Genomic DNA, 25938 nt, shown 5'->3' with positions numbered 1-25938 from the left:
TCAGCCGTGCATTGCTTTTTAACAGTTTTGAAAAAAAGTGCAAATTATCTTTGAATACCAAGTGAGACAAAATAAACTTTTATGCCGCAGGAACTCAGAGAGGGCTTAGGTACAAATAGATTTTTATATATCTCCATTTAGGGTGAAGAAATGGACTCTTCTAGTGGGGTAAACACATGCAGTGTCAGGAGAAAGATCTGAACAACAGATAGAAACTTGGTTGGCAGTGGCAAAATTGTGTTCAATAGCAGTGGGTTTGATAAACTTGTCCAGGAGGATGTTCAGGTTAAGAAGAAAACAGGGCAGGATGGAACCCTAGAGAAGGGATGCTGACCTTTATGAGTCCAGAGGAGGAGGAATCAGCTTAGAAAACACAATGGGCATTATAAAAGTGCTTCAGTGGTGACACATGCTTTAATCCCAGCACTCAGGAGGCAGAGGCAGGAGCTCTGTGAGTTCAAGGCCAGGTTGGTCTACAGAGTGAGTTTCAGAACAGCCAGGGCTGTTACACAGAGAAACCCTGTCTTGAAAAAGAAAGAAGAAAGAAAACAAGTGGTTCATAGACAGCATCTTGCTAGATTCTTTAGTCAATATTCATATATATATATATATATATATTTCCTTTGAAACATAGAAGGTCATGAGATAAAACAACTTGGTGTTGTAGTCTTCTGAAATGCTAATATTTGATTTTATTTTCTGAAGTCTTAAAGAGCACAGTAGTACAAAAACCAATCTAATATCAAATAGATTGTTGAATATGGTATTCTTTAAGAAATACTCAGCCCTGGGGCTGAGTTATGACTCAGTGGCTCAGGGCACACTCCACTCTTGCAGACAAACTGAGTTTGGTTCCTAGCACTCATAGTAGATGGCTTATAACTTTCATGCCAGCTCCAAGGGGTTAGTGCCCTCTGTGGACTCTTGTGGGCATCTGTACTCATACACGTACATAGCCATAGACACACACGTGCATATGTACACAATATAGAAATACAATCAATCTTTAAAAAGAAATACCCGACTTTAGAAGAGAATATATTATTATCTATGAGAATTAGTTGAGAAAATGGTCCTGATATATCCCCTATTCTGTCATTGATGGAAGCATTTGGATGGACTCGGTTAACATCCAGGCAGTGTGCTTTCCAGTCTGTTCCTGTCTATACCTAAACTGGGCTTTTTGTTAATGATGTGCAGTTGAGTGTTATTTTCTTACGCTGTCTCTTTGATTCTGCCCTTACTTGAAGTTTGTAATTCATTCATATTTAGTGAGGTATAGGCACAATTGGATCTGAGTCCATCATTTGCTTTTGTTTGCTTCATGTTGTTCTTTCCTGCTTTCTCTAGGTTCATCAGACATTTGAAATATTTAATTTTTATCTCTATAATGGATATTTAGTTATGATATTTGAGATCTGAATAATTACTTTAGTGCTTGTAACATGTATCCTTAATTTTAGTTTGCTTTTAAATAATATTCTCTCAGACCCCAAAGAACTTTACAATAGTGTAATTCCATCTACCTTCACTCATACCTTTGCATTCACATTAAATAACTTGCTTCTAGTAATGTATTGAGCAACTTTATGAGTCATTATTTTGCTTTAAAACATTGTTTTAAAAAATAAACATTACAGTTGTTACTTTTTTAACAGCTTTGAAATAGCTGGTACATTTCTTTCCAGTGTTCTCTATGCTTTTATGTACACCCAGGCTTCTTTGTTTCTAAATATTTCCATTATCTGTCTGGAAACTTCCATCGTATATTTTTTTAAGTGTGGCTCTGTTATCAATTCTTTTGGCTTTGGCTTTTTGTGTGTGTCTCTGTGTGTGTGTGTGTGTGTGCACGCGCTCAGAAATGTCTTTATTTCACTTTTTTTTATATAACATTAATGGAACTAACTTAATTCTTTTTTGCATTTATTTATTGATGTGTGTGTGTGTGTGTGTGGTATGTGTGTGTGTGCGTGCACGCGTGTTCTGATAGTGACATGGAGTTGGTTCTCCTCTTCTAATCATGTGAGTTCAGGGATCAAACTGAGGCTGCCAGGTTTGTGCAACAAGCACTGTTACCAGCAGAGCAACCTTTGTTTTCTCTTTCAAAAGTTGTTTTCTCAGGTATATTCTGCTATGCCTAGGTGGGTAAGTCTATGTAATAAGTTCTTCATTTCAGATATTCTGTTTTTGCTTCTAGAATTTTTATTTGTTTTTTTTTTTGGAGTTTGAGTTTATAATCTAGACCTCTCTATTTGATATGCTTAACCCTTTGTCACCAAGCTGTTTAATGTATTTATAACAGTAAAAACCTTATTTGCCCATCTCAATATCATGGCAATGTCTGGCTTGATTTGTTTTTCCCTCTGACAGTAGACTCTGTTTTCTTCTTTATTTGAATTGTTTTGCTGTGTTTGTTGTATAGAGGTCACATTGTAAAGCATTTTTTTTTATGTGTAGGAGCAGAAAGTAGGAAATACTTTTCCTAAGAAGAACTTATTCCTACCTCCCCTGTGGGATGCTAGGGAAAGGGGCTGGTCTTTCCACAGCCCACAGCTGGTTTCAGTACAGGCTGCAGATAGCTTTACTTGCCTTCTCTAAACTAATGCTTTCAAGCGTTACAAGGGTAAAATTAGGACTTCTCTCAGGGCCTGGGAATTAATCCTCATGAGATTTAGAGATGTCTCTTGACAGTTGTTCCAACTGTTAGCCCTATATGCCACTGGAGAATCTATTACCTAGCCCCACCTCTAACCCTCTGTGCCATGGGGTTTCTGTCTCTGCTTCTTCACCTTGCTCCTAGCTTTGTTATACTTCTGCACACTGAAGACAGCTCCTGGTGAAGAAGACTTTGTTGGTGGTGAGGACTTAGCACGTCCTAGTCTTCTTGACAATGCCAACCCGGCCTCTGGCTGACTCACTACAGAAGGTTTGTCATCCTGGCGGTGCAAACAGCTCTAGATTCCGTCTCACTTAGAACCCCATTCTCTCTAGAATTCACGTTATCTAGATTTCTTTGAAACGTAAACTCTCTAATGTGCTTTTAAAAATGCCTTTCAGCTTTCCTTGTTTTGGCAGAAGCAACTGTCTCCTATAATGAAATGTCAAAGCAGGAATAAGCCTGTTTCTTCCATTTCTCTCATAGAGCATCCTCTGGGAAAGGGAAAGGCTGCTCTCCGCCTTCCATTCTTATTGTAGTCTTTTCTTTTCAGGTTGTGCACTCTGAGCATTTCTGTGATGGATGGTTTATCTGTTAAGTTTAGGAACTGTTTGCAGAATGAATATCTGTATTGTGATAGAGGCCCTTTCCAAAGCCACTTATCAGCCCGTGGTCAGCAGCAGAGCAGCTCTGTCCTGTGGAATGTGTGCTCACCATACCACTTGCTTTTAGCCGTCCTTTATTCCATTCAAAGCAGTGCTATTGGGATAATGAATGATGACAACCTCTACTTTTCTTTTCAGAAGTGGTTGTCAGGACAAAGCCTTGTGCCTTATGTGTCCCAGACAAACACTGCTATTGAGTTATACCCTGGATGCTTTTATTTTTTCTAGAGTCTCACTGTGTAGCACTGGCTGTCCTGGAATTCACTCTGTAGACCAGGCTGGCCTTGGACTCACAGAGATCCACCTGCCTCTCCAGAATGATGGAAATAAAGGCTTATGCCACCATGCCCAGCCCCTGAATGATTAAAAAAAAATCTCTTTAGGACTATTTATACTTGGATATGTCTGTAATGTTGATTCTTAGGTAAATGATTTCCTACTATTGGGTCTTTAATTTTTTTGGATCCCTTATCAAAAAGGGTGAGAAATGATTAAATATTTTGCAAAGAACTTTGTCCCCTCTTTGATGCTGGGTGATTTTTCAAAGTAACAAAGTTTCCTCAAAAATTTTTGAGATCCCATTTTCTTTAAATATCTATCAGAAAGAAAGCAGAAACCTAGTGCATGTTGGCCTACACTTGGCAAATGGTTAACATTAGTACATTAGTTTCTCTAAATAGACTGTTTTATGGAATATCATAAAATCTGGCATTTTAGAAAGTTATTGAAATCTGTGCCCTTAAACAGTGCAAGGAGTTTCTACAGGAGATAAGCACTTACTGACTGTGAGGGTCCATTCTGCAGCTTTGTTCCCTTGGGTTTGTAGGCTGACTTTGCTTTTCTTGGTACAGGGTTGGAAAGGTGGCAAGTGCCAGGTAACAGCTCCAGGGAGCAGCAAGTGTGTGCAGCTCACTGTGGCACTTAGTTCCTTCCCCAGGCAGTTCTTTGGCTGACTTAGCAGAGTCATCCAAACCCCTCTACTTCTATTGTAGTATGAATAGTAAAAACCTGAAGATCAGAAAAACAAAGCAGTCAAGCCACTAGGGAGCTCTTACCTCTAAGAAATTCTCCGACTGAAAAGAGAGCAAGTTTCTGTCTCATCCCGCCCTACATTCCTCTCTAGATTAAAGGCATGTGACTCTCTAGTACTGGGATTAAAGGTGTGAGCCACCACAACCTAGAACTGTTTCTGCATTGATCTTGTGTAGCCCAGGGTGGCCTTGAATTCACAGAGATCCATTTGCCTCTGTCTCCCAAATCCTGGGATCAAGGTGTGTGATACCACTGCCTGGATTCTAGTGGCTTAGTTTTACCTTCTGGTCTTCAGGCAAACTTTATTTATAAAACATAACTAAAACATCACTAAATCTATTGGTTGATTGATTAACAGATATAGTATCTACTTAACCTGTACATCTAATCCATTCATCTATCTATCTATCTATCTATCTATCTATCTATCTATCTATCTATCAGTTATCCATCTATTATCTATTCATCAATCATATATTATTTAGCTATCATCTATTTCTATTATCTATATACTTTTAAACTGCCTTCTATGCTTATCTATCTATCTATGCATTTATTTATCATCTTTCTATCTGTCTGTGTGTCTGTCTATCTAATCTACCTACTTTTCATCTAGCTATCTCTATCACCCAACTACCTATTTATCATGTACTTTTCCTCCCTCCCTCCCTTCCTCTTTTCCCTCCCTCATTTCTCCCTCCCTTCCTATCATTTATCTGCCACCATCTATTCTCTTCCATGTATCTTTTACTTACAGGCAGAAATGAGAACTTGGTCAGAATCATACGCCTGTCTCTCTCTCATTCAACTAACCCACTTCTCAGTGTGTTAGGAATTTTGTCTTCTTTTAGTCCTTGGGTGGCGACATGTGAGCCTATGGGGGACATCTCACACTAACCTATAGTTGTACTATAGAGTCCAGCTCTAGTTTCTCCTCCCTAATTGTGTGTTGTTACTTACTGAATTTCTTCCCACTCCTTCCATCCCCAGCCATATCCTTACTAGTCTCTCACGACTGCTATTCTACTTTGTTCTACAAGAATATTCATTCCCCAAACCAACGAGTGGTGCTAGTGTATTTGACTTGGTTTCAGGTACAGGTTAGATGCTGAACCTGCTCAGCCTGCTCACCTGTGTGACCTACCCTGCTTCACAAGGTGGGAGTGGGAGCTCCTTAGCCTCTAGCCCTGGTGTGCATACCTTCAGACTCAGTATAAAGACACTTCACATCATTCTCATGCTAAATGCTGTCTGTGCCAAAGGCCAAGGGGAAGTGTGTGCTTATAAGAGGATTGATAAAATTATAAGAACTCTCATTTACCATTGTCTCCCATTACCAGGGTCATAATATAGATGAGCACTTGACTAACACTCCTCCCAATCAGAGCTCTGGAAAGCCCCCACTCCAGCTGATTTGGTTTATTTTGAATTTAGATGTGATGTTATTGAAAATGCTAATTAGAAGCATGCATGATATGCTGGATATGGTGGCATGCTCCTGTTACTCCAGCACTTGGAAGGTAGAGGTAGGCAGATCAGTAGTTCAAGGTCAGCCTTGGCTATATAGCAAATATGAGGATAAGCCTAGGCAACATAAAAACCTGTCTCAAAACAAGAGCAAAAAGATAATTGTTTAAAAATTAAAAATTGATTTAATCAGTGTTTTTTTTTATTGATTTTTAAATTCAGATACATTACTTTATTTTTCCGATACTTTTATTGGTCTGTTGGAAATGATAATGCAGATTTAGTTAGTATCACTGGGGTTAAATGTAATTAAGATTAGTCTTCAATTTAGATGGCTAATCATGAAACCTTGGTGGAGATCTTTGCCATGCTGAAAATAACCATGTATAAAATAATGGCTATTCGTACTAATGCTGTGATTTTTTTCAACTACCAACTTTTATATTCAGAATAAAGTTAGAGTTATAATGTATGTATTTTATTTCTCTAAATTACTAAAGTGAAATAATTTAGACGAGAACTTTAAAATAATTTATATAACTTACTTATTTTTATCTTTAATTCAACAATTCAGCAAGGTTTCAAACTACCAAGAGTGTGTGGTAAGACCTATACAGACTGAAAACGTGTCAACTGATGTAGTGTGTGTTGACTGCATTACTGAGTTACACTAGAGCAAGTAAAGCAACAGGAATTGGTGACTGCAAACCAAGTCGATACGACACACTTAGGTGACAATAAGTGCTATAGGAAAGACAAGACAGGGCAGCAGAGAACCATGGACACCCCAGCAGGAAGGAAGTACAGTTGTGGTGGGGGTTGTGGGAGAAAGGGACTGTGAGAGACACAGCAGGAAGGCCTGTCCCTCACCTGGGTGCAGATTCATTCACACTTAGCTGGCAGGGACCTAAGAGCAAGCAAGCAGGCTATGAAGATTTGCTGTTTTCTAAGGACTGCTTAAGCCCCAGCCCTGTCTCAGATAGTACTGTTTGTGTGTTAACTCCAGGTTTTTATGAAGTGTATGAGCTAAGCAAAGGAAGAGACTCTTCAGGTCAATTTGATCTTGTCATAAACATCATCCATCAAAAAAACTATGTACCCTCTATTTCACAAAATTCCAAGTTCTCCTGTTTGATTGTGTGGATAAATATATATATATATATATATGTATATATATATATACATTTATTTATAAATATATATTTTTGCAAGTTGCTTTTGGCCGTGATGTTTCTAATAGCACTAGAAAGCACATTAGTATAATGGAGGCCCTCATCCCCAAACTGTAAGTGCTGTCATTGGTACTGCAGCAGCAGCTGCAGCCACTGCCTGAGGAGAAAGGCAAATGATTGGGGCATAGTGCAGTCAAGCCTTGAGGAGAAAGTAAAATTTCAGTTGGAGAAATGGGGAGGATATTTTAGGCAGAGGGATGAAGTGAGCAAAAGCACAAGTAGACACAGGGCACGCCTTAGGGACAGTGGCAAGCTATTTAGGTGAAAGCACACAGCTTAAGAGGACAGAGCTTTGCCAGGAGACAAGGGCTGATGACAGAAGAGCCTGGTCCAGGACCATGATGGAGAGTTGGGGTCCCAGTAGTACAGATGGAAACCATATAGTAGAATACTGAAGAGAAGACAGGATGGGAGTTGGTGTCACACGAAGGATGGAAAGTGGGGGGACTGCACTTGAGAAGGGTGTAAGGCAAAGGGAAGAACAAAATTACAGACTCCAGATGGAGAGTCTCAGCATTAGTGGAGCAAGTGGAGAAGGCTGGCGACAAAATTAAGATGGAGCACAGTCTTTCAAGGGGACAAAGGTCTTCTGAGGTGGATGGAAAAGGAGAAAGCGTTGGAGATGTGGGAGAGCTGGGCTGTGGAAGAAAGGAAAGTAAAGACCTTTATGTCTATTGGCTTAGTGTGTGTGTGTGTGTGTGTGTGTGTGTGTGTGTGTGTGATGAGATGTAAGTAAGGCCTTGAATTACTCATTATAAAGACAGAAACTAATCATTGTCATAATAAGTGAGTGGAAGGTTGGCAGAGCATTTCTAAGGTCTAGGGTGGTGATAAAAGCCCTTTCGTGTGTGTTTTCCACAGGGATATGTGGCTTTAACTGTACCCTACTCTCCAGAGGCAAAAGCAGATGGGGAGGGCAGGGGATGCAGGTCTGTAGAGTGCTTGCCTAGCCCTGGGTTTGGTTTTCAGTACTACATAAACTGGGCATGATGAGTCATGCCGGTAATCCCAGCACCTGGGAGTTGGAGTCAGGAGGATAAGAAGTTCAAAGTCGTCCGTGGCTACCTAGTGAGTTTGAAGGGAGCTTAGGATAGAGATCTTTTGTAAAAAAGAGAGGGGGCAATCAGAGTCCCCTAGTTATAAGAGCTGAGGGGCCAGTGTAGTGATAGAGTGCCCGTGATGAACACAGGATGAGGCGAAGCGGAAAAGTTTTCTTCACAGATCAAGGTGGGGCTTCAGGAGCTGGGAGCAGGTGTGCCAACAATGGGAGGAGAGATGGCAAGAAACAGCCCTGCAGTTGCAGGAGAGGGCTCTCCCAAAGTCAGGATTTTATAGGATTATTTGATTGTACTTTTCTAGAAGCATTGTTTAACGAGTTGCTTTGATTTGTTTGTATCTTTGGCATAGATTGTAATAAGTGTGCCTAGCACTTAATGTAGAATTTTTTTCCTTTAGTTTTTGGAGAGCTTCTTTGATGGTGTCTAATTATTGGTGAAGGGTGAATCTGGAGTGTGTGTCCAAGTGGAAAGAGAGCAAGGCTTTAACAGAGGCCTTGAAATGATCTATGTGAAATAATTATTTACAACTCTGCTGACTAAGCCAATTAAAAGATTTTATTCCCTTATCAATAAAGGTCCATCAGTAAGCCACACTAAGAGTGGCTTCATGTCTCTGAAGAGTCTGTTAGTGCCCAAGCTCAAGGATGTAGAGTTTTTTTTTTTTTTTTTTACTAAAAGTGATCTTTAAATGTTTTTTTTTTTAAATTATTTATTTATTATGTATACAATATTCTGTCTGTATGCCTGAAGGCCAGAAGAGGGCGCCAGACCTCTTTACAGATGGTTGTGAGCCACCATGTGGTTGCTGGGAATTGAACTCAGGACCTTTGGAAGAGCAGGCAATGCTCTTAACCACCGAGCCATCTCTCCAGCCCGGATGTAGAGTTTTTAAAGACAAACCCCACAAAGATCAAGATTTTTTTTTTTTTTTTTTGGTTTTTCGAGACAGGGTTTCTCTGTGGGTTTGGAGCCTGTCCTGGAACTAGCTCTGTAGACCAGGCTGGTCTCGAACTCACAGAGATCCACCTGCCTTTGCCTCCCGAGTGCTGGGATTAAAGGCGTGCGCCACCATCGCCCGGCTAAAGATCAAGATTTATATCAAAATTAGAGTTCCAGAATAACCTGGAAACTTTCATTCCTGGCAGAGCATAGTAATTATTTTAGATATGGCATGTCAATATTTTTGCCTTTTTTACTAGTTATTTTAGTTTATTTTAATTATTTTAATTAATATATCTGGACAATGGTGAAGGCCACGGAACTCTCAAATGTGTTGCAAAGGTAGACCTGACCATTGTGTAGAGTGGGGTAGAGGACTGAGAACTGTCTAAACAAACACAAAATGGAGTCAGAACAAGGTGGTATTACCTTATTTCAGCACGAGTACCATCCTGTTTATCCTTTAGAAAGCCGGTGACTTTTCCCTTTTGCTTTGCTTTTGAAGGTGAAGCCAGTCATCCACAGCAGGATCAATGTGTCTGCCCGTTTCAGGAAATCACTGCATGAGCCTTGCACTATTTTGTAAGTTGGAGCCCTTTATATTTCAGGGTAGAATTAATTGACTATGTGCTTTCCTTGGGGGTTGGAATTTGAATGTTATGAGTATAACAGTTTTCAGATGCGTTGTCTGTTTTTCCTTTTCTTCCACAGCTTGATTGCAAATGGAGACCTCATAAGCCCAGCTTCTCGACTCCTCATCCCTAGAAAAGCTTTAAATCAGTGGGATCACGTACTACAGATGGTCACAGAAAAAATAACTCTTCGGAGTGGGGCTGTCCACAGGTGTGTCATAGCACTTCCCACAGCGGGGATGGTTTGGGAATCCTCGAAGATGTTCCCATGGGCTCTGCAGTCACTGATTCCTAGATTTGAAGTTAGGCTGACCCTGTTAAACTTAATGTGCCTCAGTTTCTTTATATGAAGACTATGATATATAATGGCACTTTAATGGGGTTTGTTTCTATCAGTCTGTGGCATGTTGGAAGACATAAAGAGATTTAACCTGCTTTTGCTATTTTAGTGCAGAGTAATAAACAAGCATCATTCTATGCTAAGAGAAAGGGACTTCTTGGCCCTACCAGCTTCTTGATTGTTAGTTGATTGTTCTTTCCCCAGGGAGGCAAGACTGTTTATTCAGGGGTTTAAACTGTTTGTCTCAGGCAAAAATGTCTGATTCTAGAAAGAGGAGATGAGCTTCAGGAGGAGACAGGTGAGGGAGGATAAGTGAGATACTCCAAAATTAAAACCAAAAGCATTTTTAGTGAAATTTAAATGAACATTTAAAGCATAGTATAGCCTATGAAGTTATTACTTAGGGTATTATTTTTAGTACATTTATTTACTTATTTATGTTTGTGTGTGTGTGTGTGTGTGTGTGTGTCTGTGTGTGAGTACATATGGAGGCCAGAAGACAACCTTTGGAAGTCATTTCTCTTTTTCCACCATGTGGGTCTTGGGGTTTAAACTCAGGTGTTAGGCTTCTGGCAAGCGCCTTTACTCACTGAAGTCTCTCCCTGGCCCTGAAATGATCCCTTTAGGCAAGCTAATTTATATCTTTTTTTTTCTGATGGAAGATTACAAATAATAGAACACATTAAAAGCATATATGTAGTGCATGTATACGGACACACACCTACTCACTCACATGTGTCCCCAAATCCAAGCAGTTCTCTCAGTACCTACCTCCTTCTCATTCCTCCTGATGCACCATGCACACGTTCTTGTCTGTTTGGTGCATGCACACCATACATGTGTGCCCGTTCACACACACACACACACACACACACACACACACACACACACTTACCAAAGCACAGCTACTGCTTGAACTAAATTCCCAAATGACTGCATATCATGTCCTTCAGTTGAATGCATGTTTATATATTATCTTAATAGTTTTATCATCACTGAAGATATAAGTATAAATTGTTTCAATTTAAAATAATGCTTAGCATATGACAAAAATTCAAGTAGTTCAGAAAGTGTAAATTTAAAGTATTTCTCCCATTCGGATCCACTATCCCTTTCCTGAGTAGTTTTTGTACCCTAGAAATCAGAACTACAAATATTCTATGCTTGTACAAGTATATGCACTGCTAGTTTCCCCTCCCTCTTCTCTCCCTTTCTCTTCCTTTCCTACTACCCCTTATTTCCCCCATTTCTTGTGTGTGTTTGTAACACAGGGATCAGAGAAGGATGCTGTGTACCATGATTTCCACTTTGCTAAGAGCCTTTCTTGAACCCAGAGCTACACTGGCTTCCAGAAAGCCCTGTTCGTCCTCCTGGCTCTGTCCTTGACCCTCAGTGTTAGGGTTATAGACACACACAAAATATGTACTCAGGAGGCAGAGACAAGGGGTTTCTGGGGCTTGCTGGATGTCAGCCATATTAGCTCCAGACTCAATTAGAGACCCTGTTTCAGAGGAATAAGATGAAGAGTGACAGGTAGATCAGGGTACCACACGACTTCCTCTGACCTTTACTTCAAGGTTGCCTATGGCAAGTCTACCACTCCACATGCTCATAGCATCACACGTATATTTCACTCACACACGCAAGTTTCATTGTTTCTTGATTTTTATTTATTTGATATATGATTTCCTCTTCCATTCTAGGTATTTTTATAATCACTTTACATTTTAAATGAATTAGCTCAGCATTCTTATGAATTAAATAGTGTTATTCTCTTTTGATAGACATGACATATGAGACCCAGAGAGGAAAGTTACATGTCCAAGATTAAGCAGACACGGGGTAGCATGGCAAGCCTAGCAGGTAGTCTGGAGCTGATGCTCTTAGCTAATTTCTAAATAAACAATATGTGTTTACATTCCATTTTGCATGATCTATCATGATCCTTGCACATTTGTCTTATTGGTTTTCAATCACACATTGTGTATTAGAGAAGTTGGCCTTTTGTGTGTGTGTGTGTGTGTGTGTGTGTGTGTGTTTGCATGTAAGTTTCAAATGTGTTTCCAGTTTGCATTTTCTTTATTTGGTTTGTATATAAACATCTTGAGTTTTCAGTCTTTCTTTGTGTTCACTAATTTTATCACTAGCTCCAATCTTCCTGACTCTGGGATTATAAAAATAATTTTATGTTGTTTCATCTTGTGCTTTTAACTTTTATTTAAACCTTAGCCATTTTCTGGTTTATTTTGATTTTAGTAGAGAAATCAACATCACTAATTATGCATAGTTTTAAAAATATATAGGCTTCTCTTTTGACATCTGCATACATCTGACTTTCCCAACAAATAATATAAAGTATACAAAGATATATATAGACCATCTCTTGTCTAAATGTATCTTTTCTTATAATTGAACAAATTCTTAGGTGGAAAAGAGTAGATATGCAAGCCACTAACAGAAATAAAAATACATGTTCCCCATACACATGAATAATTTAGAGAAATTAATTTTTTTTGAAACAAGGTCTCACTTTATAGCCTTGGTTTATCTGTAACTTACTCGGTACCCTCAAACTCTTGGCAATTCTCCTGTATCTGTCTCCTGAGTGCTATGATCTCAGGTGTGAGCTAATATATTCAATTGAGAAATTTAATGATTAATTCAATGGTAGACTTGGTGCTGCTCACTTGGGAGAGCCCACTCTCTCTTCATAGAACATTGATAACTCTTTGTGTTATTCATCAATATATTTATTTAACAGTAGAACATATCTTATTTAATAGTAGAATACATCTTTCTGTTATATATCAGTATATTAATTTGCTGATAGCATCCACAGATAAAACTCCCTTTTCATGATTCCTGTGCTTTGAGACAACAGAAGGAAATAGGCCATCAACAGAAGTTATATTGAAGAAGAATGATAAAATCACAGGTTAGAATTTACACAGTAGCTCTATCTACCTGCCTATTAAACAAGCCAGCTCTTGGCTGGGAGATTTTGGAGTCCAGATCTTTTCCTTTCTAGTGTAACATTTGATTTGGATCTATTTGGAGGAAAGAGGGTGAAGAATGTCTGACTGTCTGGCTCTTGGCCAGTGGTTTTCAGCCACATGTGATTTTAATTCCAGGGGACTTGCATCTGTATCTGGAGCCAGTTCTGGTGAGCACAATTGGGCCTGTGAACAGCACTCCTCCATCTAGTGGAGAGGGACTGGGGTGCTTCTGGATCTATAATAGACAGGGGAGACTCTAGGGTACTTCTGGTCAGTCTACAATAGGCAGGGGAGAGTCTGGGGTACCATTGAGTACCCTTTGATGGACAGGGCAGCTTCCCTGATGGACAACTGGCTGGCCACAGTGCCTTTGTTTCAGATTGGTGGACTCGATGAAGTAGGCTAAGCAGAAATCGGGGTTGTGTTCCTACTTAGATTTATAGAGTTGGAAATACCACATTATAGAAAAATGTTAACATCTGCATGCTAATGGAGAACTAATACTTTCCAGGGCTTTTGTTAATATTTTTAGTGTTCTTCATGGCCAGCTGATAGATCAATGGACCCCCATTTTTCTTCTCTGATACAAAGTCTGTAGTCCTGGCTAGCTAGTCTGCAACTCACTACGTAGCCCAGGTTAGCCTTGAACTCATGATGTTTCTGCTTCAGCTTTTCTAGTGAAAGAAGGATTTTATTATTGTTATTCAACACTTTTAATATAAGGCATTTGAAAGTTTTTGTAACACATTATGTTGAAACCCTAGCAACTACTAGCGCTTGTTTATAATCTTCAAAATTACATTATCTTCCTGGTTTAGTTATCTAGTGGCCTACTTTCCTCTGTTTAAAAGAATTCCATAGATAATTTAAACCATCTAGTAAAGAAATCAGTGTTCTTACAATAAGTGACATATTAATTGCAGTTACAGCAGCAGTTTTACAGTAAAGAAGGCTCCATGAACCCCACAGCTCTGGGAGGGTCATGCTCACTCTCGTGCTTAGGCATGGCTAAAAAGGAGACACAAGCATGCATGCTATGCAGTTCTGCACCATTAGTGCTGGCTTGCCCCTGCCCTTCTTCCCTCTCACCGTCTTTTTTTCTTACCCAGTTCTGTTTGTTTGGCTGTAGTACCTTGGCCAGAGGCTATCCTTAATAGAGAATGTGGCAGGAAACTTGTTGGCCTACAAGTATACCAAGAAAATACATGGAAACAGTGTCGATAAACACATCAATCCGTCTTCTATGGAAGTTCAACTTCATTTAAACACTACATTCTGGGGCTGGTGAGATAGCTTAGTGGGTGTAGAGACTTCTTTGCTGCACAAGCCTGAAGAACTGTGATTCTTGGACAGAGAGAATCAGTTCCTGAATGTTGTCTTCTGACTTCCATCCACACTTAACCATGGCACACATGCCCTCCCCCTAAATAATAACAAATGAAAAGAAGTACAGTCTAAACCAGTAACTTTCCCCTTTTCCCTCTAACACCTTCCTGTGGTATCAGAAGTGATTTCTGTGCTGGACTTCCAGGCTTATTGATGGTTCTGTTGATCCAGATAGTGCCCAGATCTCTGGTATGATGGGAGGTTCCTGTTGTATCTCTTGGCTTCACAGTCAGTAATTGGAAGAGTAACAGATGAACCAAGTCAAGAATGGAGTGCCCTGTTTAGTTGGCATTCTTAAGCACCTCTCCAAATGGTTGTGGAATTTCTAATCATTGGCATTGGTATTTTGACAGGCTTTATACTCTAGAAGGAAAACTGGTTGAGAGTGGAGCTGAACTGGAGAATGGGCAGTTTTATGTGGCCGTTGGCAGAGATAAGTTTAAGAGACTACCTTACAGTGAATTGCTTTTTGACAGATCAGCAGTGAGAAGGCCGTATGGGTAAGTCCTTGTCTTTGCTCACTCATTCTCCCTCTTTGAAGTAGCACTGGAGCAATGCCAGTGTAAAGGGAGGGGATTAAGAGTGGGCAATGGGGGAAGAAAGGCCATAATGTCATGTGTTCCATCTATTTGAAATATATAAATGTGAGTGCATGATTGATAGTAGGTGTGATGGCACACACGATATTCCAAGCACAGAGGTGGAGGCAGGAGGATCAAGAGGTTAAGATAATCCTCAACTATGTAGTGAGTTCAAGACTAACCTCTCTCAAATACAAAGAAAAGAGTGTTTTCTGTAACCAATAGTCTTATTCATCAGTTAGAATAGATAGCATTCATGACTGAGAACTGTTGCATAAAGCATACTGTTGGAATTTGTGAAAGACTCCGTACCAAAGCTCCATGATTGTGAAGAAGATAATAGAGCATGTGCTCTCTGTATAAATCTCATGGGCATTTTAGAGTCTAGCAGTGAAGCCAGAACACATGAATTTTTCAGTTGGTTTGGAGAGAAACTTACAGTTGTTTACACTCATTATAAATTTTATTTGCTTATCTTTTTGAGACAGGGTCTCTCATAGCCTAGACTGGCCTCTAACCTGCTGTGCAGCCCAGGCTAGCCTTGAACTCCTACTGTTTCTGCCTCCACCTCTGAGTTCTGGGATGTTAAGCATGCATGGCCTTATCTGCCCTCCATCCCCTTTAGAAACCGTTAGATAGGAAAGCAGTGTAGTTGCCCTTACACAAACCGATAGCGAAGCTGAGTACAGAGTCAGTGCCAAACTTTCAGACTTATGTGTATGTGTTTATTTGTATGTATGCACACGAAGGTCAAAGGTTAATGTCAAGTGTCTTTCTGGCTGTTCCCAACTTTATTATTTGAGACAGGGTCTCTCACTTAAACCACAGCTTGCTGATTCAATTTAAGGCAGCTTGTTCCAGGGATCCATTATCTCTGTCTCTTGAGCCCTCTGAGTATTTCCATGGGTATTGGAGACTCAAATTCTAGTCTCCACACTTCTGTAGCAAGTCCTTTTCCCACTGAGCCATCTCCTCTGCAAGGCTTATGCCGTAGCTATTTGTGATGCGCTGTTTGATTTTCCCTTGGAAACACCCTTTGTGAGGATGTCATGTATATCCATCCCAGCATCTGTGCTGCAGAGCCTTGAGCCATGGCCTTGGAGCTTTCTAGGTGGGTGCTGGGGATCCATCTCTGGTGTTCCTTACAGGCCCTCAGAATTGCCTCTTCATGACTGTCCTTTGCAGAGGCAGAGGGGGACGTCACCCTATTCATTTGTATTTGCGAGGCTGATGGGGGTTAACGGAGGCTTTTAGTGAGTAGCAGAATGGGAAGTTAGGACTGCTGGGCCTGGACAGGAGCCCAGGCCTTCATGAACAGTAGAGTTGTGTGCCAGCGGACTGGCTGCTGATGACCCAGGCCTTTAACAACTTCTGCTGAGCAGCACTGGGCACGTGGTACTAATGTAAAAACTGTGACTCACTATGAGTCTTTCTCATAAACATTAATAAGGTTTACTGTTACATACATATTCTATTTTTAGAGACTTATTACGAGATGGATTCTTGCCCAATGGCACAGACATCTGAAACTTATGATAAAAAATTGTTATTATGTGGTAATGATTAACCTGTTTAAAAGCTCTCTGAATATAAGTGCCAGTGCTTTTCATTCTTTTCCACCACAAGTGGACGTAGTAGACATTACTTTTATAAGCCATTATTATAATTATTATTTTTGAGAGAGTATTTGTAACCTGGGCTAGCTTTGAACTTGATACCTGAGACTCTATTTCTAGATTAGGTGGAATCATGCTCAACAAATTTACTGCTTTTGACTCAATCTGGCACTATTGTTACTTAGCTTAAAAATGGTTTTTGACCTACAAATAGAAAATTTGGGAATTTAAATTAAAACTGTTTGCCTGACTTAGGGTTTCTGTTGTTGTGAAGAGACACCATGACCATAGCAACTCTTAGAAAGGAAAACACTTAATTGTTGTTGGCTTACAGTTCAGAGATTCAGTCCATTATCATCATAGTAGAATTTGGTGGTGGGCAGACAGATATGGTGCTGGAGTAGTAGCTGAGATTCCTACAGCTTATAGGTAACAGGAAGTGATGTGACTGTCATATTGAGTGAATCTTAAGAAAGAGACCTCAAAACCCGCCCCCACAGTAGCACACTTCCTCCAACAAGGCCACACCTACTCCAACAAAGCCACACCTCCTAATAGCAATATTATGGGGGCCAATTACATTCAAAGTGTTATAAAAACTTTTATTAAAAGTTTTTTTTATAAGCATTGGGTCAGATAATATTCAGGAAACCATTAGAAATGATTTGGAATGGAATTTTGAGGTTTTATGGAACTAACCACAAGTGTCAACCGACAAGGGCTTCTGGGTAGGGGTAGCAGGTTAGAATGATTGCTGTGGGCATCATATATTATTTGTAACTAACGTTCACATGTCCAAACTGCAATTTGTTTCCACAGTCAGAAAGCTTCTTCTCTACCTCCCATGGTTGGATCGAGGAAGTCTAAAGGGAGTGTAAGTATCAGCAGCTTTCCTCATTAATGCTCTGTATCGCTATAGAGCCATCCTTTGGGTTTCAATTAAATACACAGGAATACATCTTGCTACCTAGTGGCATATAAGCAACTATGTGAAACTAGAGTTTCAGTCATAACTGAAGTCCTAAAGAAGAGCGAATGCTTTTAGGAGATAGAATCCAAAGTATTTTCATTGTGGAAACATGATGCAACATATGTTGTGGTTATGGTGTGAGAACCTTGACAGGTCAGAGTAGTGCTTGAGTAGTCTTGTTCTCTGTGTCTAACAAAGACCAAAAAGGAACTTTAGGTAAGAAGATGGCCACCCTTGGTTGTACTTCTCTGAAAAAATTAAGAATCATCCTAAATGCTCAGTTCAACCCCAGATGCTTGCTCTGGTCATTTCCTCACTGTTTGTCACCTGATGGACTGATGATGTGCCCGTGATGTGGAAACCAGAGCCTGCAATGGGTCGTTGATCTGCTGTCAGTTCAGTGTGCACCGTAGCTCATGCTCCAGTCTGCATGCAGCTCACCCCTAACCTCCAGTCTGCACTGCAGCTCACCCCTAACCTCCAGTCTGCATGCAGCTCACCCCTAACCTCCAGTCTGCATGCAGCTCACCCCTAACCTCCAGTCTGCATGCAGCTCACCCCTAACCTCCAGTCTGCACTGCAGCTCACCCCTAACCTCCAGTCTGCACTGCAGCTCACCCCTAACCTCCAGTCTGCATGCAGCTCACCCCTAACCTCCAGTCTGCATGCAGATCACCCCTAACCTCCAGTCTGCATGCAGATCACCCCTAACCTCCAGTCTGCACTGCAGATCACCCCTAACCTCCAGTCTGCACTGCAGATCACCCCTAACCTCCAGTCTGCACTGCATCTCACCCCTAACCTCCAGTCTGCACTGCAGATCACCCCTAACCTCCAGTCTGCACTGCAGCTCACCCCTAACCTCCAGTCTGCACTGCAGATCACCCCTAACCTCCAGTCTGCACTGCAGCTCACCCCTAACCTCCAGTCTGCATGCAGATCACCCCTAACCTCCAGTCTGCACTGCAGATCACCCCTAACCTCCAGTCTGCACTGCAGATCACCCCTAACCTCCAGTCTGCACTGCAGATCACCCCTAACCTCCAGTCTACACCACAGCTTACACCCCATCCATAGCTCCCTTGGAGGAAGTCCACTTTGTTTCAGAGAGCTACTGTAGCAGGTTTTTATTTTTTGCCTGAGAATTCTCTGATCTCTCTCAGTGGCCTCAGCAGGAGTGATCAGAGCTGATCTAGCATTCTTACTGCACTCAGATTAGCTGGGCAGCAGTCATGTTCTGGTGTGTTGTAAGTGCTTGGTGATTGTCTTCTAATAGACAAGTATGTATCTTTTCCTGCTATCTCATTTCATGATATACCTAACAAGAAAGAAAAATGATTTTATATTGTATTGTTGAACTCTCGTTCATGGAGAGTGTACTGCTCATGACAAAGCGCTTGCCCCTAGCATTCTTCACATGCTAAGGGAAAGACAGAAAATCACCTGGAGGGTTATGGGCAGCCTGAAACTGGGCACCTAGCAACGACCACCAAGAACATAGAATTTGAGCACTGCCTTCGAGTACCAGTGCAGATTCTAGTGGATGTAGCTGAGGAAAGGGGTTTTAGGAGGTGGGTGGTGTGAGGGAAGGATTAGGTAGTGTCTAGATTAGGTAGACAGCAAGGGAATCAGTCTGGTTATTATTCATGAAGAGACTGAATTTGCTTAGTGATTGGGTAGATACTGTAGCTGGAAAATGCCATCACGGTAGCCAGTGTTCAGTGTTCACCCAAGACCCCACTGTGCCAAGTTCTTTCCAGGACCTAGTGAAAAGCAAAATAAGACCTATGGATTTAGATTTGGAAATTACATTTTCTCTCTTCCTTCTCCTCTTCCTTTTCCTCCTCTTTCCTCCCTTTCCCTTCTCCTGCCTTCTATGCTTAAAATGGAAAAGAAAACAAAGTGTGAAGCACGAAGTGTAGAAGTGGTAGGTCAGAGACTTCCTCTGTGTAAACGGCAGCGGAGGGAGACCGTGAGTTTTTAGCTAGCTTCAGCAGAGATCCTTCGTGTGTGTAAGGTGATGTGCTACGAGGTCAATTTATATGACCATGAGCTCTAGCATGGAATTGTTCATCTTTAGCCTTGAATAGAGGGAGGCCTGGAGAGCCTCTGAGAGGTAAAAAAGTTGTCCAAGTCAGATGAGGAACCTCAGGTCTTTTATGCAGAGAGAGATTTATGTGGTGTGATTTCATAGGTAAGCCATGGATAGTGACCTGAGTAGAACATGGTGACTCTAGATTAGGTAGACAGCAAGGGAATCAAACTGGTTATTATTCATGAAGAGACAGAGTTTGCTTAGTGATTAGGTAGATACTGTAGCTGGAAAAGATAGAAACCGAGATAACCACGGGGTTTTGAGCTTGGGTGCCAGTAAAAATGGTAGTGCAATGACCAGGAAGAGGACAGGCAGAAGAAATAATTAACAATGGATTCCTTTCAAATGTGCTGAATTGATTTGGCCAGCCGTGTAGTGACCTAATTTGAGGCAGAGACTGTGTGGTGCTGCTGGTACACAGGACAGCTTGGTTTGGCCCAGGCGTCAGTAGTAATGTAGCTTGAGGGGATGATGAGTAGAACCTGGAGGGGACAGTTCATTGATAACCACAGGTGATCTAGGCGTCGGGAATCTAACCTCAGGGTGGAGAGGAAGAGGAGTGGACTTTGTAGTCAGTAGCTGAAAAGTATCTTCACCATTAGAAATGATAAGTGGAACCCATATACTCAAGGGCTTGGGAAATTTATTTATTAAGGTTTATTTTATTTTTAAGTATGTATATGTTCCTTTGTGGGACTATGTGCATGTGAGTGCAGGTACCTGCCAAGGTCAGACAAAAAGGTCAGATGCCCTGTTGCTGAATATGTGGGTGTTAGGAACCAAACTTATCTGCAAGAACAGTGAGCTTACTCAACCTCTGAGCCATCTCTCCAGGCCCAAGGCTTGTGTTTTGTTTTCTTATTTCCTGTAGGGCTTTGTGGCAGGATTTTTTTTTTTTTTTGTACATACCTTGCAAGTTTCAGCTCTTCACTCTCATAGAACAATGGACAAGCAGCGGTTAAACAGAAACTCAGTGTAACTGAATAACTCCCCCAGGGTCACAGGGAAAATTGATGTCAAGACTAAAGTCACAACCAAGCTCTTCACATTCCCATCTATTGCACGTTGCAATTAATTTTGTGTTTACTAGTATGAAATCTGCAAAGCTAATATTTCATTAACAATATAAGAGTGTTCCTGCTCTATAGTACATGTTCCAGCACTCTTATGCGATTTCCTTGCTTGCTCATTCCTTAGGAAGATTCTGCATCTGTTGTGAATACTGGTTCTCAGAATGATGATTGGGTATCCATGTATCTGGGTGGGACTGAGCCCAAGGTGCAGGGGAGGGCAGAGATAACTAAAAAGACACGCATCTCTTTGATGCTCGTGGTCTATTGCAGGAAACAACCGTTGACTCAACAATTCCATACATCAGTGGATAACTACAGCCACCCACCCCTTCACCCCATCAGCTATCTATCCATCCTTCAACTATCAACCACACATCTTTCTGCTCTATCCACCATCCATCCACACAACCATCCATCTGTATACTCTGTGAGCCATCCAGTCACCCATTCTATGAGCCATCCACCTATTCACTCCATCAACCACCCAACCATTCATCCCATCACCCTTCCATCCTCCACTCTGTCTGCCATTTGTAGCGCACCACGCCTGTCTGCGCTCTATGCGCTATCATACAGTTCATGAACCAGACAAGGGGCTGGAGATTAAAGCATACAAAGACACACAGACAGAGACACAGGTCAACCTTGATGCCAGAATGCCCCAAGAATGCCCCCTTTATTGTGTACCAGAGCCGCTTATATACGGATCCTTAATTGATAGCCACGCCCCAGCCAAACCTACCAGAAACCACTCCCCTGCCATCAGGAACTCCTGAGGGGCTTGTGCTCAGAGCAGCTGCAAGCATTACAAGTTGTTTACCAGAAGTTCAGGAACTGGGGGTTCACAGCTCCCAACACCATTCATTTGTATGCTTTATCAGCTACACATCCTTTTATGTTATCAGCCATGCATCCATCCACTCCATTAGGTGCCACTCACCTATTCTGTCAGCTGCTCACCAATCCACTCTGCTAACCATCCACTTATCCACTCCATTAGTCATTTACCTACTCACTCTCTCAGCCACCTTCTTATCTATATACATCTATATATCCTCTCTATCAGCTATGCACTTATTGGCTCTGTCATCCATCCTATCATCCATTCATCTACTCTTTAAGTCATCCCTCCGCTATTCCACCACCTGCCAATCCATTCACTCTATCAACCTGTTATATCGTCTGTTCATCCTATCAGCCACCCACTCAACAATATTTGTTGACCATTTACTAAGTGACAGGAACAACTATACACACATAGTGTTATATGTATAAATACAGTGACCAGGATCTTACATGACATTCTTTCAAGCTATATGTGTGTGTCAGGGGAATTATGATTGGTTGGATAGATATTCAACCACAAATGCTTAAATAAGTTCATACAGCAGTAATTGCTCTAAGTGAACTAAAGTATGGCAGGGAACTGGTTCATTGAAAGCCTCTGAAGCTGAGATATCTGTGATGTGCAGGAGCCAGCCATGCAGAATGGAGATGAGGGGGAAGAAGTTGAGGCAAAGGAACCAAAGTTATCTAGGTTGTTGGTAAAGAGTTTGATGGGTGAAAGGGAGGGAGAAGACTAGGGCAGGGTGTGCTGGATGAAGGAGGAGGAGGAGTAGGCAGGCCCAATCATGTAGACCAAGCAAGGCTTGTATTTAGGCCATTATGGGATACCATTGAGGGACTTAAAGAAGAATACTAGGATTTGATTTGTACTTTTAAAGATTAAAACACTAAAATTATGTGTGTGTGTGTGTGTGTGTGTGTGTGTGTGTGTGTGTGTGTGAGCGCACATGATGCAGGTGCCTGTGGAGGCCAGAAGAGTGCCAGGTACCCAGTAACTGGAGTTACAGGTGGTCGTGAGATGCCTGACATGGATCCTAGGATGTCAACTTCAACTTTGGTCCTCTGCAAAAGCAGCAAGTGCTCTTAACCACTGAGCCATTTCTCCATCCCTTGATTTATAATTTTTTTCATTTTTTATTGAAAAAAGGAGAAAAAAAAAACAAGTTTCCACCTCCTCCCAGCCTCCCATTTCCCTCCCCCTCCTCCCACCCTTCTCCTCCTCCTCCCACCTTTCTCCCCTCCCCCCACTCCGCTCTCTCTCCCTCTCCAGTCCAAAGAGCAGTCAGGGTTCCCTGCCCTGTGGTAAGTCCTAGGTCCTCCCCTCTCCATCCATTTCTAGGAAGGTGAACATCTAAACTGGCTAGGCTCCCACAAAGCCAGCACATTACGTAGGTTCAAAATCCCGTGCCATTGTCCTTGGCTTCTCATCAGCCCTCATTGTTCGCCATGCTCAGAGAGTCCAGTTTTATCCCATGCTTTTTCAGTCACAGTCCAGCTGGCCTTGGTGAGCTCCCAATAGATCAGCTCCACTGTCTCAGTGGGTGGGTGCATCCCTCGTGGTCCCGACTTCTTTGCTCATGTTCTCCCTCCTTCTGCTCCTCATTGGGACCTTGGGAGCTCAGTCCAGTGCTCCAGAGTGGGTCTCTGTCTCTATCTCCATCCATCACCAGATAAAGGTTCTATGATGATATGCAAGATATTCGTCAGTATTGCTATAGGATAAGGTCATTTCAGGTTCCCTATCCTCAGCTGCCCAAGGAACTAACTGGGGACCTTGGCTTGGGCATCTGTGAGCCACTCTAGGTTCAAGTCTCTTGCCAACTCTAAGGTGGCTCCCTTAACTAAGAATTGTGCTTCCATGCTCCCCTATCCAACCTTCCTTTATCCCAATCCTCCTTTTTCCCCAAGTTCCCCCCATTCTCCCCTTCTTTCTTTTCTCTCCCCATCTCCCCTTACCCCCATTCCACCCCACCCCCAAGATCTCAATTTTCTCCCCGGCCATTTTTGTCTACTTACCATAGCCAAGAGGACAACTATATGTTTTTCCTTTGGTTCACCTTCTTACTTAGCTTCTTTGGGATCACCAATTGTAGACCCCGTGACCCTTGTTTATGGCTAGAAACCAATTATGAGTGAGTACATCCCATATTCATCTTTTTGGGTCTGGGATACCTCACTCAGGATAGTATTTTCTATTTCCATCCATTTGCACGCAAAATTCGCGAAGTCATTGTTTTTTACCGCAGCGTAGTACTCTAATGTGTAGATATTCCACACTTTCTTCATCCATTCTTCCATTGAAGGGCATCTAGGTTGTTTCCAGGTTCTGGCTATTACAAATAATACTGCTATGAACATAGTTGAACAAATGCTCTTGTCATATGATCGGGCATCTCTTGGGTATATTCCCAGGAGTGGTATTGCTGGGTCGAGGGGTAGGTTGATCCCGAATTTCTTGAGAAACCGAAACACCGATTTCCAAAGTGGTTGCACAAGATTGCATTCCCACCAGCAATGGATGAGGGTACCCCTTCCTCCACAGCCTCTCCAGCAAAGGCTATCATTGGAGTTTTTTATTTTAGCCATTCTGACAGGTGTAAGATGATATCTCAAAGTTGTTTTGATTTGCATTTCCCTGATCGCTAAGGAGGTTGAGCATGACCTTAAGTGTCTCTTGGCCATTTGAACTTCCTCTGCTGAGAATTCTCTGTTCAGTTCAGTGCCCCATTTTTTAATTGGGTTAATTAGCATTTTAAAGTATAGTTTCCTGAGTTCTCTATATATTTTGGAGATCAGACCTTTGTCTGTTGCGGGGTTGGTGAAGATCTTCTCCCAGTCAGTAGGTTGCCTTTTTGTCTTGGTGACAGTGTCCTTTGCTTTACAGAAGCTTCTCAGTTTTAGTAGGTCCCATTTATTCAATGATGCCCTTAATGTCTGTGCTGTTGGGGTTACACATAGGAAGCGATCTCCTGTGCCCATCTGTTGTAGGGTACTTCCCACTTTCTCTTCTATCAGGTTCAATGTGTTCTGACTGATAGTAAGGTCTTTAATCCATTTGGACTTGAGTTTTGTGCACGGTGAGAGATATGGGTCTATTTTCATTCTTCTACAGGTTGACATCCAGTTATGCCAGCACCATTTGTTGAAGATGCTTTCTTTCTTCCATTGTATATTTTTGGCTCCTTTATCAAAAATGAGGTGTTCATAGGTTTGTGGGTTAAAATCCGGGTCTTCTATACGATTCCATTGGTCGACTTCTCTGTTTTTATGCCAGTACCACACTGTTTTCATCACTGTAGCTCTGTAATAGAGTTTGAAGTCAGGGATGGTAATGCCTCCAGACAATCCTCTATTGTATAGGATTGTTTTGGCTATCCTGAGTTTTTTGTTTTTCCATATAAAGTTGATTATTGTCCTCTCAAGATCTGTGAAGAATTTTGATGGAACCTTGATGGGGATTGCATTGAATCTATAAATTGCCTTTGGTAGAATTGCCATTTTTACTATGTTGATCCTCCCAATCCAAGAGCAAGGGAGGTCCTTCCATTTTCTGGTATACTCCTCAGTTTCTTTCTTCAATGCCTTAAAGTTCTTGTCAAATAGATCTTTCACTTCCTTGGTTAGAGTTAACCCAAGATATTTTATGCTGTTTGTGGCTATCGTGAAAGGTGAAGCTTCTCTGATATCCCTCTCTGCTTCCATATCCTTTATGTATAAGAGGCGAATGATTTTTTTGAGTTGATCTTATATCCTGCCACATTACTAAAGCTGTTTATCAGCTGTAAAAGTTCTTTGGTGGAGTTTTGGGGGTCGCTTAAGTACACTATCATATCATCTGCAAATAACGAAAGTTTAACTTCTTCCTTTCCAATTTGAATCCCCTTGATCCCATTATGTTGTCGTATTGCTATTGCTAGAACTTCAAGCACTATATTGAAGAGGTATGGCGAGAGTGGACAGCCTTGTCGTGTTCCTGAGTTTAGTGGGATGGCTTTAAGTTTCTCTCTATTTAATTTGATGTTAGCTGTCGTCTTGCTGTATATAGCTTTTATTATATTTAGGTATGACCCTTGTATCCCTAATCTCTCCAAGACTTTTATCATAAAGGGATGTTGAATTTTGTCAAATGCCTTTTCAGCATCTAATGAAATGATCATATGGTTTTTTTCTTTCAGTTTATTTATATGATGGATTACATTGATAGATTTTCGTATGTTGAACCAGCCCTGCATCCCTGGGATGAAGCCTACTTGATCATAATGGATAATTTTTCTAATGTGTTCTTGGATACAGTTTGCCAGTATTTTGTTGAGGATTTTTGCGTCGATGCTCATGAGTGAGATTGGTCTGTAAT

The 25938-nt window shown here is 41.4% G+C and overlaps 1 protein-coding gene across 1 annotated transcript in view; it reads left to right on the top strand.

Moving 5' to 3' along the window:
* Dcdc2 (doublecortin domain containing 2) overlaps nucleotides 1–25938 on the top strand; it is a 165127-nt gene that overhangs the window by 35592 nt on the left and 103597 nt on the right. The window contains exons 4-7 of the mRNA XM_041632902.1: nucleotides 9555–9631; nucleotides 9761–9892; nucleotides 14757–14903; nucleotides 17420–17474. Of these exons, the coding sequence (XP_041488836.1) occupies nucleotides 9555–9631; nucleotides 9761–9892; nucleotides 14757–14903; nucleotides 17420–17474 (411 nt within the window). The remainder of the gene's footprint in view (nucleotides 1–9554; nucleotides 9632–9760; nucleotides 9893–14756; nucleotides 14904–17419; nucleotides 17475–25938) is intronic.

This window comes from Microtus oregoni, unplaced genomic scaffold, assembly GCF_018167655.1.
Source record: "Microtus oregoni isolate MIOR12 unplaced genomic scaffold, Mior012 000042F_ref0000377, whole genome shotgun sequence".
NCBI classification, from domain to species: Eukaryota; Metazoa; Chordata; class Mammalia; order Rodentia; family Cricetidae; genus Microtus; species Microtus oregoni.
The sequence above is the reverse complement of the archived record's forward strand: the minus strand, read 5'-3'. Positions and strand labels throughout refer to the sequence as shown.